Below are 14,443 nucleotides of genomic sequence, written 5' to 3'. Positions count from 1 at the left end.
TGTCAATCTTCAACATTGGATGTGATAACATAATACGTGTATAAGAATCATGCATTACTATGATTGGTCCGCTTAAATGCTTAATTATGACATGCACTTATCTATGAAATTCGCAAACAAAAGCCTATCCAAGTTCAAAGTTTGTTGGTAGTTGGAAACTTGTCACTAATGATGTTTCATGCACTTCTTTTCTTAAGCAGTGAGCATTAGTTATCATACTCTACACTTTTTCAATGCAGAAGAGTAAACACTCTCAGAATACTAGATATCCTAAAATTGCTGAAACAAACAACATTGCGATTGATTACACGATTCAACAAACCATGTCTGAAAAATTAATGCGAAAATGAAAGCTGAGTAGTACTCAAAAAAGTTAACCCCATATTGTTGGAGGAAACAGTATTTGCATCTAAATTTCGGAACTGAACAGGAAAGATTTATGCAAAGCCTGTAAGCATTTTTCATTTACAGATACTTGGATCCATGAGAAAGCCTGGCAGCTACGAACCCAGGCCTTCCTCTATAGATTATATGTATCGATGTCTCTCTCACTCACACACTATTTTCTTACAATGGCATCTCACAACATTTCCATCACTAAGTGTTCAGATAATGGAAAGGGAGTAAATTAACACTTTTACGCAGAGGGAAGAAAAGCTCTACACTTACCAAACAGAGTTGTCAGCTACTAATTTACAATCCTCTTAAACAGATTACGAGGCTAGTCAACTCTCCCAAGAACACAAAAACAAGGCATGCCTTTCACAAAGTCTATATTTTTACGCGGGGTAGTTTTAGTGAATTACAGGAGTCTGCAGTTGTCATCAGCCATGCCGAATCCCCACGAAGTAGTTAAAATCATGGTGCTGGACCCTTAATTGCTTTAGCCAAGAATCTGCTACACTTAACATTGAGTTCAGCTTATCATGGTCCCCTCCATTCTTGTTGTTGACCCACACATCTCCTTGAATCTTATAAGTGGCCAATCCAAATGGAGGAAGAGCAATGCCTTTGGATTTCTTCCATTTACTTTTTGTGTTTCCCATTTCATCATCAAGATCCAAATCTGTCAATCAATATATATAGATCAACAGTCATTACTTAGCAGGCACAAATTCACAATAAAATTTACAGAACAAAAAGAATGACATTTCTATATACCATAGTTCATACAAGAACCACAAAACTGTGAAGAACAATGATCACCAAAATAATTGCAGTACAGCTACATGAAAAGGTGCAGAACCTTTTGGTTCTCATACAAGGGGCACACAGTTTTGTGATTCTCTTCAACTATATATATGCAGGTGGCGGAAGACGGTACCTTGAAAAGAAGATGAGACGGTGTGGTATGCAAGGAAGCATGCGGACAAATCCTTTATTGTTCTTCCCATAGGAATATGGTATATAGGGTACCTAACATATTATTCAAATCAATCATACAGATCATGGCAATGGTGCTTCTACCATCTTTAATTTTTGAAGAAGCATACCAACAAAATAAAAAATCCTTTAAAGTACATAGATGCTGATGAAGATTTAATTGTCAAGTATCCATAATTTTGTTCAAACAAATTGCGGCAATCTTGAGAAAAACAGTACTTCAAACCATAAAAAGTAGCTTCAAGCTAGACGAAGAAAGTGAAATACCAAGCAACTGCCATCCAACTAGCTGGTGAGAGGTCTACAGATCTTAATGACATTAATCCAGGGTACTTTTGTGATAATGCACTTATCTGAAATCAAATAAAGAAGCATTTGAAACAAGAAATAGTATCAAAAGACATCCAAGATAAAATCTTTGTTATCACTTATCACAAACTTATCTTTTACATGGAATCTGATTTTCAAATCTCCAAACAATACCATTGTAGAGAACTGCAAAAGGCGAGAACATATTCTCCTGGGACACTGATACTTTACTCGATAAGCATAAGAGAGAAAAGAGGTCTTTTTTTTGCACTCCAGCTCTCAGATATGAAGAATAAAATAAAGTTGATATTGTTGACAACATCATAATTTCAAAAGGTTGGGTAGAAAGGGTTTTAGATCATGATGTATTGATGTCTTATACCCACAATAAAAAGTTTGAACTATATTATTGTTAGAAGATTCACATGATTAGAATATCAAGAGATCCTAACATACTCGTAACTTCTCATAGCTTCAGATAATATAGAGTATCATGTTTACCAAACCAGTAAAAGGGTAGTAAATCACGGGAATAAAATAGATAATTTTCAAGGGTTATCAAATATAAATATATAAATTTAAAAGTTACCTTATCCATGAGAGGGACCCTTCCATAAGGAGCTAATTTTTCGAAGTACTGACAGTAAAGATGACCCAGTTTATCATTTTGATGCCAGAGATTCTCGTGTTCAAACACTCCCTCTTCGGAGGAACACCCATCCCACCTCGATAGTTTTTCACTCTCACTCTCATCACTGAACGAGTCACTATCCCTCGTCTCAGATGTTGAATCGGCGTCTTCCCTAATTAAACACGGTTCAAAAAATTCCTTTCATCATACCATTTTTTTAATCAGGAAACATCACAGAGGATACTTGAAAAAAACATGACAGATAGACAAAAACAGGGATGTAATCATATTATACAGTATATATTATAAATGCCATGGCAATTTGACTCCTCAAACTATAATTATATAAACGCATATAACTTCTAGTTACAGGCACACAATCTGATTACTAACAATAGAATCAACAACTGTCAATTGATGTCTAAGCATATACTAGTAAGAACTTACAAAACCTAAGAAGCAATAAATAATACACATCTACCACTAAAATATCACAACAAAAATATATTCAACAAGTAAAGAAACATTTCTAGAAAAAAGCAAATCACCATAAATCGAGTACATCGATAAAAGTATGGTAAATACAATGTCTTACCTTAGAGAATTGAAAGATTGAGTGCTGATAAAAATCTGAAGTGCAGAGAGATAAGGCACATAGTACTGAACAAGAGTATCGCCATTGTCCACGCGTATGGGCACTCCGGCTCCATAAGCACTCCATTCATCATAACAATTCCAAAGGTCACTAAGAGTAAAGAATTCAACCTTTTCACTCTCCCATGGATGCCATAGTCTATTGAGATTTCTGATCTCACTCTTTACATTTAAACAAGAAGACGAAAAATAAGCATAAATCAAACATACACCATTAAACAATTTCTGGTACATATATGATATAAATTATACTTTTCTCTAGAGAAACATCAAAGCAGTAAACCAAATGTTTTTCATTTGAAATAAAATGCACACCTTTGATAAAAATTGTGAAGGGGGCAGTGGGGTTGTGCAGTCCAGAAAAGCACCCAAGTTTGATTTATGCATTTTATCTTCCTCCAAAGCCCTGAAAACAGAGGAGAGCTACAGTGATATGTATATATAAATAAAAAACAGAGAGAGAGAGAGATTAATGAGATTTTATTTATTGTCCTAGAGAGGGAAGAGATAGAGAAAGTGCAAAATCAAATTGAAAAATTCTGTTTTTTGACAGTCCAGATAGCTAAATACTCTCCCTTTGCTGTGTTCTCACATAATAATCCACACATGAGAGGGGGAGAGAGAGAGAGAGAGAGAGAGATTACTGAAATTTCAATTCTTGTTTTAGAGAGGGATTTTCAAGAAAAAATACTCTCCCTTTGCTGTATTTTCAATACACAGTTACACAAGAAAACAGTTTAATTACCAATGTAATCTTTACAAGCAAAATCAAAAAAAACACCAAAACCATCAACTTAAAGTAAAAAAGATTGAATCTTTACTAACCTTACAACCAACCCAAATACCAGAACTGACTAAAACTCGTATTCTTGAATTTTTCACCCTCCCTAAATTTGCGCAAGAAAATGGAAAGAAAAGATACACACAGGCTGTAACAAAAGACGCGTAGTTTCCAAAATGATCCAAGATTATCAACTTACCAGACCTTTTAAAAGAAGCCCATAACTGAAAAAGAAGCTATGCTTACATACACAAACACAAATACATGTGATCATGTGTGTCAGTGTGTGTAATATATATAGACAGATAGATACAGGGCACAGAAGAGTCCAATGGTTTGTTACAGTGAATATGAGACGCTGAAAATGGGGACACTGACTGATACAAAATGTGTTGTTTGTATCATTGACATTAACGAAATTTATTTTGGTTGTAAATTTATTAAATTTTGCATCTGTCACACTCAAGCTTCAACTAGCAGGATTGGGTTTAAGATTTTCTTATAATCATTTAATTTTAGTGATTTTGATACGATAGTGGTAGGAAATTTAGTGTTTTTTAAATATACTCAAAGATAGAATATTATGAGTAAATTTTGTAATATCATGCACTCTCGTACACTTCAGTCCGTTCAATTTTAACAATTTTCTTTTCGAGAATAAATAATAAAATTTTATATTATAAATTTAACTAAATCTTCTTAAATTTAGTCATTTATTTGATTACACTGATTTTAGATATAATATTATTTGATATCAACACTTTTATTACTTTTTCTCATTAAATTATATTTTTTCTTAATATTCGTATCACACCCTATGTATATGTATATTGAACATCGTGTCACACATAGAGATGAGTATCGGGTCAATTCGGAGTCCGTGTTATCCCGTCTAAATATAGGAATCCGCCTCAATCTTTGAACATAGATTAATTTACTACCGATACACGAATCAACACGGATTATCGGGAATTTTATATTTTTTTATCAAATAAAATTATATATTTTTTTAAATGCTTTTCCTATCAAAAACTAATTTAATAAATAATGACACGTACATATGTTTAAACTAAATATCATATTTAAAATAACAATTTAAATTTATATATATTTGTAGTTAAAGATACAATTAAAATTATTGTCATTAAATTATAATTTATCATGAAAATTTGATATATTAGAAATAATTAAAAAAACTTTAAATAAGTATATAAATTATACTTATTCATAAGAATTTAGTTAGTATATGTATGATTACATAGATTATATTGAATTAATATTAAATATGACATCGGGGATTGAGATGGAGATACCCTACTTCCTAACCCTCAATTTTTTTTTTATATTTTTTCACGTTCACCACTCACATTCCATATGAATCAGATCGAGTTCAAGAGGGCGAATGCCCTATTAAAATAAAAATTAGATCGAGTTTAAGAGGGCGAATTATATATATTTTGCCGGTGAAACCTCATATGCATTTATTGGACGGAGGGAGTATAATTTTACGTATTTTTGTAAAAAAAATTAATGTATTGGATATTTTTGTCAAATTCTCTTTTTATGCTTATTCAATTTGATTTTATTCAATTTTATATATAAATGTGTTTCATTTATAAATAATATTATTATATTTAATATTCTGTAAAATTAACTATAAATGTATTATACTTGTCTTGATATGTGATTACATTAAATTTAGTATTTGATAATGTAATTTATAATAAGTGATTAGTTGTTTTTTTGTTTATTTGAATTGTTATCATTAATAATTTCATTATCCGTTCGAATCACGAAGGGGACAGGAAGACAGCTAAAGAAACACGTGTCAAAACAATGGTACTCAAGTCACTACTCAGAGACTAGTCCGCAAACGGATATTCTGCTCATATGCCTTCTGGTTTATGTTGAGGATGCATATTTTTTTAATATATAAATTATAGTATCATAATGAAAAGAACAAGAAAAATTAGTTTTCTTGTTGTCATATAAATTCCATTAAACTTTATATATTAAATATTTAAGAATATAAACAACCATCTTTATTATTATAAAGTTATGAGTGCACTTAAATTTTTTGCAAATTAAAAATATTAGCTTAATGAATATTATTATTATATTTGTTTTAATAAAAATATATTAATAATTTAATATTAATTAAACTATATGTTAAATACCAAAATCATAGTTCAAGTAATTTAAAACCATTTAAAATTGGTAATTCTCTCTTTATTAGAATTTCTTTTTTTTTTTATTTTCTAGTTACTATTATACAATATTCTGAAAATATTTGTAAAATTCATGTTTACCAAAAAAACAACCGTATATAAATTTTGATACTATTGATTGTATTTGATTGTTAAATCTATATTTTAGCAAAAAAATCATATTTTTGGAAAATGACAAATAAAAAGACATACATTTTACATTAATAAATAAAAAGATCATTTTTTTTTCAAAAATAATAAATATTATTTATTCATTTTAAAAATAAAGAAACGATTCAACAGGTATATTTTCTTATGTGAAAGATCAAACTTCGAACTACGAAACAGATTGAAGATCCTCGTAATAAAAAAAGAGCAAAACACAACTCACTCTTTCGCTTGAGATTAAAAGGTACTCCTAACGCTCTTATTTGGTCTTGGCTGTTGCCAGGGTTGAGAGTCTATAAACCCTAGTTATTGATTCGTTAGTTTTGCTAGTCCTCTATCTGTTATTTACTTTTATATTTAATTATTAACAATCAATATAGTCCTTCGCATGGCTCGAATACAAGAAATGGAAGAGAGTTTTGCTAAGTTTAAACTGGATGACGAGGAGGGAGGAGGCATTTCCTACCAGGAGAGTACGGAGGAACTTTCTGAGATTGATGTACGTTGGTGTTTGGTGGGTCATTTTTTGACTGGAATCACCCATTGATTTTCAGGCAATGCAGCATGAATGGTAGCGTTATGGAGACCAAGTAAAGGGGTGTATATAAAGGAGTTGGATCTAAATCGGTATGTCTTCCAGTTTTATCATGAGATCGACATTGCTCGAGTTATAGAAGGCAGTCCTTGGACATTTGGTAGATTCCATTTGATTTTTGAACGTATGAAAGAAGGTTATAACCCAAAAACTCTGGAAATTAATAAACTAGACATGTGGGTGCAACTGCATGGGATGAACGCTGGATTTATGTCCCAAAGGGTAGTAACAGATGTGAGAAATTATATTGGGAAGTTCATTGAATCTGATGCTAATAATTTCGTAGGAGTTTGGAGGGAGTATCTCATAGTTCGAGTCGCCATTAATTTACAGAAGCCATTGAAACGGAGAATGAAGCTAAGTAAAAGTCAAACTAATTGGTGCTGGGTGAGTTTTAGATATGAAGGAGTACCAACATTTTGTTTTATTTGTGGAATGATTGGACATGGGGAGAAATTACGTGAGATGATGTTTGATATTCCATTGGAAGAGATTGTGAAACCTTATGGAGCTTGGATGAAGGCTGAACTGTGACGTCGAAACCACACTATGGGAGCCAAGTAATTGAGGCAGGGTGGAAAAAATCTGGTGGTTTTGCCGACAGAGCAGTCCGGCGACGAAGGAAGGAAAGTTTTTACCATAAATGACAGGATCCAAGATAATGCTCCCGTAAATTCAGGAAACAAACTGGATATGACAATTAGCACAAAACAAAATAGTGGGGGAGGGATTTGTGAGAAAGGAGGAATTAGTGGGGAAAATTTATCTCCAATAAATATGGAAAATAATAATGAGATAACGAGGGAAAAAATGATTTTAACTGAGTATATTAGGCTGCAAGTTGTTGACCCAAAATGTAGGAGAATGGAAGAGCCCAAGGACAGTGGGCCTTTTGGGAAATCCAACACAGAAAACTCGGATACGGACATGATAGAGGAGGAAAGGTTGATCAGCTTAAGTTCAAAAAAAGGGAAAATGGCGGGTTCTGCATCGCAGACCCACCCATCATTATGAATACTCTAAGTTGGAACTGCCGAGGGGTGGGCCTCCCTCGAAATGTTTAGTTCCTTACAGACGTGGTTCGTCAAGAAAAGCCCGAGTTTATATTTTTATGTTAAACGATAGAAAAAAATCAAAGATAGAATATGTGCAATTGAAGCTAGGTTATTAGGGGATGTTTATAGTGGATTCCATAGGAAGAAGTGGAGGTTTAACTATGTTCTGGAAGGAGAATGATCAAGTGGAGGTTTTAGGATTCTCTCAAAATCACATTGACGTGAAAATTAATACGGAGAATGGGGAAGCATGGTGTTTGACAGGCTTGTATGGAGAACCTAACAGAGCTCTGAAACGTCATACTTGGGACCTTCTTCGCAATCTCGCAAGAGATTCTAATCTTTCATGGTGCGTTATTGGCGATGTAAATAATGTTGTAGATGTTGGTGATAAGGTTGGATGATCACAATATCCGACTACTCTTATAGAAGGTTTCAACGAAGCTCTAATGGATGCAGGGTTCACAGACATGGCTCTCGTGAGACACCAATTCACTTGGGAAAGGGGTCAAGATACTGCAGATTGGATGGATGTGAGATTGGACAGGGCTTTAATGAATATAGTGTGGTTGAATATATTTCCTTTGGCAAAATTATACAACCTTGAAGGTATATCAAGTGATCATAGCCCTATTCTTTTAGTTCCTCAAATTGTAACTCATATTAATGCTCCTTATCGATTCAAACTTGAAAATGCATGGATGATGGAGCCGATATGTGAGGCGATTATTCAAGATTTCTGGAATATGGATTTTGGCGCTACTGTTCTTCAAAAAATCAAAAATTGTAGTACGATTTTGTTAGTATGGGGGAAGGAGATCACTGGAAATTTTAGTGCTAGAATTAAAGATTCAAGGTGGAGATGAAGCAGTACATGGGTGGTAGAGATGATTTATCGAGGGAGAGATAGAGAAGCAAGGAACGAGATAACGAAAGTACTAAATCAAAGAGAGATTTTTTGGCATCAAAGATCTAAACAACTTTGGTTAAGTGTTGGTGATTAGAATAACAAATTCTTTCATTCATATGCTTCGAACATGAGGAGAAATAATCAGATAAATAAACTAAAAAATGACCAGGGTCAATGAGTGGAGTGGGAAAACGGGCTTAATGAATTGATGTATGGCTATTTTTCTGAGTTGTTCACAGCTACAGAAGTGGACTGACACGAGGTTATCAGCTATATACATACTACGGTGTCAAGGGAACAGAATGAGATTTTGCTACAACCAATTTCAGTTAAGGAAGTTAAAGATGCTCCGTTTCAAATGAACCCGAATAAAGCTCTGGGTCCCGATGGGATGAAGCCTGGTTTCTATCAGAAATACTGAAAAATAATGGGACAAGATGTGGTTCAGTTGGTACGCAATTTCTTCAGTTCAGGGACAGTTATTGAGGATTTGAATGCAACGAATATTGTACTTATTCCTAAGAAAAAATGTCCAGTTGTAGTTGGTGACTTACGTCCAGTTTTGTTGTGTAATGTTCTTACAAAGATCATTACTAAGGTCATTGCAAATCGACTAAAAGGCACCTTTTATCGAGTGATTTAAAAAAACCAGAGCACCTTCATGTCAGGACGATTAATCTCTGACAATGTGATGATCGCTTACGAGGTAATGCATACACTGAAGAGGAAGAGAAGAGGGCGAAATGCGTATATAGCCTTAAAAATCGACATGAGTAAGACATATAATCGCATTGAATGGGGTTATTTACAAGCTATTTTCACAAAAAATGGGTTTTGATGAAAGATGGGTTCATTTAATTATGTAGTGTGTCAAGACGGTTTCGTATCAAATTGTACATGCTCGAAGAGAAATGGTTCCTATTGTGCCAACTCGTGGGTTACGCCAAGGAGATCCTTTATATCCTTACTTATTTATTCTATGTGTAGAGGGTCTCTCGACAATGCTTAACTGATTCAAAAGTTTGAAGTTGATTAAAGGGGTAAAGGTTTGAAAACGAGCTCTTGCTATCAATCATATGCTTTTTGCTGATGACTCGTACCTGTATTGCAAGGCTCAGGAGGATGAGGCCCATAAAATGTTGGAGATCATGTCGAAGTATGAACTGGCCTCGGGCTCGGGCCAAATGGTGAACAAAACTAAATCTTCGGTTTTCTTCAGGACAAACACGAATGTGGACATTAGGCAACAGCTTTGCAACATTTTGTAAATGGAGGAAGCAGATGAGAATGCTAAGTATCTGGGATTACCAAACATGATGCAACGAAGTAAGGTGTCAACTTTTGGCTTCATGAAAGATAAGGTGAAAAATCGAACTTTGAGTTGAGATGGAAAAATTATTATACAGGGAGGAAAAGAAACTTTGGTGAAGTCAGTCATTCAAGCATTACCAATGTATACAATGAATATGTTCTTACTGCCTCTTGAGATTACAAAAGACCTGGAAAGAAGTATATCAAGATTTTGGTGGAATTCAAAGAAAAATGACAGTTGGAGCATCCATTGGATGAGTTGGGAGCGGTTAAGTAGACACAAATCAGCCGGGGGTATGGGATTCCAGGACTTTAGAGATTTTAACTTGGCGATGCTCGGTAAACAAGCTTGGAGATTTATTACTAAACCTAATAGTTTGGTCACCAAAATCTATAAGACACGGTATTTTCCTAATAATTCATTAATGGAGGCGAATATAGGGTAACCCAAGATTTGTATGGCGTAGCATCTTGGAGGCAAAGCAAGTGATCTCAGCTGGCATGAGGTGGCATATAGGGTCTGGTAATTCAGTGAATATTTTAGGCCAGCCTTGGTTGTTAGATGACAATAATCCGTTCATAACTTCTAATACTCGAGGTCTGTAAAACCACAAGGTAAGTGTCATAATGGTCGCGAATCACAGAATGGGATGAGGAAATTCTTAGGGACATGTTCAACAACCGTGACCAACAGTGCATTAGACATATTAGTGTAAATACGGGTGATAATAATGACATGGTGTATTGGGGGGGCAGAAGTAACATGACAGTACACAATGCGTAGTGCTTATCAAATTTTGCAAGCTCAGAAGCTTATTTGGAGACAAGAGCACCAGCATAATATATGGTTAAAAAAACTGGAGATTGAAAGCACCACCGAAGGTACTCAATTTTATATGGAGATCATTGTCTAATTATTTACCTACGTTGTTTGCTTTGATTCAGAAAAATGTGCAAGTAGATCCTATATGTCAAATTGGTCGGATGGAAATGGAAACAGTTGATCATATTCTCTGTAGTTGCGATCTAGCATTTCAATGTTGGTTACGAGTTCTACCTCAGGTCTCTCTCAATGAAACTAACAGTTTTCAGGAGTGGTGGGGATGGGTGCTAGACAGGCATGACAAAGAAAAACAATCAGAGGTAGCAACAATTTGTTGGTCAATTTGGAAAGCGAGAAACGAACTTGTTTGGAACAAGAATTATACTCGAGTAAACGTCATGATTGCTAAAGCTAAGTAGTATTTTCTACAATGGAATATAACCCAGAGAAATAAATTTGTTTCTAACTATCCTTATTTCGAGGAGGGGGATGGGAATGAAGTCTGGGTAGCACCACAGGTTGAATTTATGAAGATCTCAGTGGACGCAACGATATTTTCTAAGTATAATGCTTCGGGTTTAGGGACGATTGCTAGAGAAAACAGAGGGGAGCTTAGAAAAGCCATAACGAAGTGTAATTTTGGCTTGATTTAGGAAAATATGGCTGAAGCCATAGCAGTAAAGGAGGCATTAAGCTGGGTCAATGGTGAGGGATGGAACAATGCAGTGGTGGAGACGAATAGCATGATAGTTGTCCAGGCAATTCGAAGCAAGGTTCGAATACATTCTCCGTTCAGACAGTTCATTCACAGTTGTCGTGAAATACGAGAGGATTTAAACACAGTTTCTCTGTTTTTTGTCAAACAGTCTGCTAATATGGCGACACATGCGCTTCCTCGCTTGTCATATTCTTTCACATATTAAGTTTTCGATAGGTTCTCTGTTCGTATAGGTATCAATGATGTAATGCATAATGAATTATCGTATTAATAAAATTTTTCTTGTTTGTAAAAAAAGAAGAAGAGTAAAACGTATTTCACGCGGAATATAATTGTTAATTTGTTAGTACTCCCTTGGTAAGCCAGGTCGATTCAACTGGTTTAGGCAATCAGTTTAAAACTTCTTTAGAGAGTATAGTTTTGTTAATATTCTTTTTAAAAATTATTTTCTCAATAAAAAAATATTGTTTAAAATTTGGTATAAAAAAATTCAAAAATAGATTATGAAAGTATAATTTATACTTACCGTAAATTGTATATCGAGTATTAAAAAACTGTATATAGTTGAATGAAAAAGAATATCTCATTAACATTTTTTGTAATAAAAAATTTATAATAAATTCATTCCCTAAATTTATAAAAAAAAACAAATCTAAAAAAATCGTTTATCAGGGCAGAACCCATTTGACATGCATTCAAATGGCGGGGTAGAATGTACATAAATTTGATTAAATAAATTGATGACACTACGATAGTTGGCCAAATAAACTTCACTTGCCTATAAGAAAAAATAATAATATAATCCAATTGCAACGTGGAGTCCAATTGCAGTAAAGATTATCCAAAGTCCAAACATTTAGTTATAGTGACATGCGCCACTAATCACAATAAAAAATATTAAATAAATGATAAATTATCATCAATTCACATTTTGCAGAATTGGACAAAACGTGTTATCTTCCTTACAATACTTTTCCATTTCTTTCTGAAAATCTAATGACTCACTTTCGAACAAAATACAATATAATACTGCTCCATTTTCTTTAAAATCTGATGACATGCTTTTGTTCAAAATAGCAGTAACGATTTAGGCATATATCTTCTATTTAATACTCAATTAATTTTACAACCCATGCGACGTCGACTCCTCATTAATAATTTATTAATATTATATTTTACATTATTCACAATTATAGTATAATTTTATTATGATCAAAACTGAATAATATATGAATTTGAATCCGACAACTTTGGTAATATATAATTAATAATATAATATTTGTTGTTGGCGGGATTGAAATCTATGAATTTTGAGTTATGCATAAATATTTGTTATTGTCGGGATTCGAACCCTAGAACTTGAGTAATGTATATTTTTTAGTATTTGAATTTAACAAAAAAATATTTCAAATTATATTTCATTCTGATTATTATAATTTAGTATAAATAACTTTAGAAAATCACAAATTAATTGGAGTTAAAACTCTTTAAATAATAGTTGGTACCAAGAAAAAATATTAGTTTAACGAGTTTATTATTTTATCAAAAATAAAAATATTATATTTTCATTATATTGGTAACAGAGAAAATATAATTTTATCAATTATTAGTTACAACTGTATTTTTTATTAATATTAATAGTTGATAATTACATCCCAATTAAAAGGGGCCAAATTATGATGAGTAAGTACAAAATTTAGCAAACAATTTATTTTTTGGAACCGTTATTTATAGTAAAAAAAACATGTATATATTTTTAGATCCGAGCTGACATATAAAAATTAAAAAAAAAATCATTTCAATGTTGATACTTTATTTTAAAACTAGCTCTATAGCCCGTGCAATGCACGGGCATGTTCTCTAATGCGTGAATTGATGTTATTTTGATTGTAATTATCGACGATATATTCATGTTGTTTCATGATGTATCGATTAACTAAATATCTCTCTTTATGGAATTGAGATCGATGTCGTACTTAACGTATTTTTTCTCAAAATGAATTGAATATGCGGTAATGAAATCAAAATATACGATCAAAATATTATACAAATGACAACACACATATCTCATGAAAATAATTACAATGAATGAAATATTGTGAAGTTAATTAAATAGTTACTATATTTGTTTACATGGGATAATTAATGATACAAAATACAATGACTATGAGGTAATTCTTACTTTCCATATTAGAAAATGTAATGATTAGATATGAAAGCCGACATATTAAATATAATATTGTACAATTGATAAAATAAATACATTTTTCAATATACATCATTTTTATGATAAATATATTAATAGATAGGTCAGTAATCAATGGTTATGGAAATTGAAAAATGGACTACATCGGTTGAACTACCGTAAAAAATCGAGAATTTATCGAAATGCTAAATCGAAATAATGTCGAACATATTTTTATATTCTTTTTAAAATATATAAGTAAAATAATTATATTTGAGATGTGTAAATTTGCATTTGTACATCCATACTAAGTTATAACATTATTTTGTGTACATTATTTATTAAAATAATAAGAGTCTTAATCATCTTTACGCATCTCTCTTCCGCTTCCGTTATCTTTTCAGTTTCTATTCGGCAACCGTCTGATTTCTTCATTTAAAATCGTCATTCTTCACCAACTCGACGCTGAGTATATTTCTTCTTTCTTTTCTTCTCTTCATAGCCTCAAATTGTGTGTTTGATTCGTCAAATTTTGACCGGAAAATTGCCGATTTTGATCGAAAATGGCAAAAATGTCGTATGCTCCAATTTTGCTCTATAATATTGTTTGGTTGCTTTCTAGCAATTTATCGGCGAAATTGTCGATTTTTATAACACTGCAGTAATCTTATAACTCTTTTACTTATACCTCTGAAAAAACTTTAAATTGGTTA

General features: G+C 32.7%; 2 protein-coding genes across 4 annotated transcripts; one reads left to right on the top strand and one right to left on the bottom strand.

Moving 5' to 3' along the window:
- Positions 1-373: 373 nt before the first annotated feature.
- Positions 374-4,131, bottom strand: LOC141707065 (uncharacterized). Of its 3 annotated transcripts, none has more exons than XM_074510035.1 (7): positions 3,958-4,131; positions 3,293-3,383; positions 2,919-3,139; positions 2,282-2,495; positions 1,651-1,736; positions 1,325-1,416; positions 374-1,066 (listed from the first exon to the last, which is right to left on the bottom strand). In XM_074510035.1, the coding sequence occupies exons 2-7, from the start codon at positions 3,362-3,364 to the stop codon at positions 825-827; spliced, it is 927 nt and encodes a 308-aa protein (XP_074366136.1). In that variant the 5' UTR covers positions 3,365-3,383; positions 3,958-4,131; the 3' UTR covers positions 374-824. The 3 variants fall into 3 exon arrangements, with proteins under 3 accessions (XP_074366136.1, XP_074366137.1, XP_074366135.1); XM_074510036.1 differs by having other exon boundaries at positions 3,963-4,131; XM_074510034.1 differs by having other exon boundaries at positions 3,803-4,130.
- A 4,122-nt stretch (positions 4,132-8,253) lies between these two features.
- Positions 8,254-8,649, top strand: LOC141686109 (uncharacterized). The gene has a single exon (XM_074491168.1). The coding sequence runs from the start codon at positions 8,254-8,256 to the stop codon at positions 8,647-8,649; it is 396 nt and encodes a 131-aa protein (XP_074347269.1).
- The last annotated feature ends 5,794 nt before the right edge of the window (positions 8,650-14,443 follow it).

The sequence above is a fragment of the Apium graveolens genome, chromosome 2 (assembly GCF_009905375.1).
Source record: "Apium graveolens cultivar Ventura chromosome 2, ASM990537v1, whole genome shotgun sequence".
In the NCBI taxonomy this organism is placed as follows: domain Eukaryota; kingdom Viridiplantae; phylum Streptophyta; class Magnoliopsida; order Apiales; family Apiaceae; genus Apium; species Apium graveolens.
The sequence above is the reverse complement of the archived record's forward strand: the minus strand, read 5'-3'. Positions and strand labels throughout refer to the sequence as shown.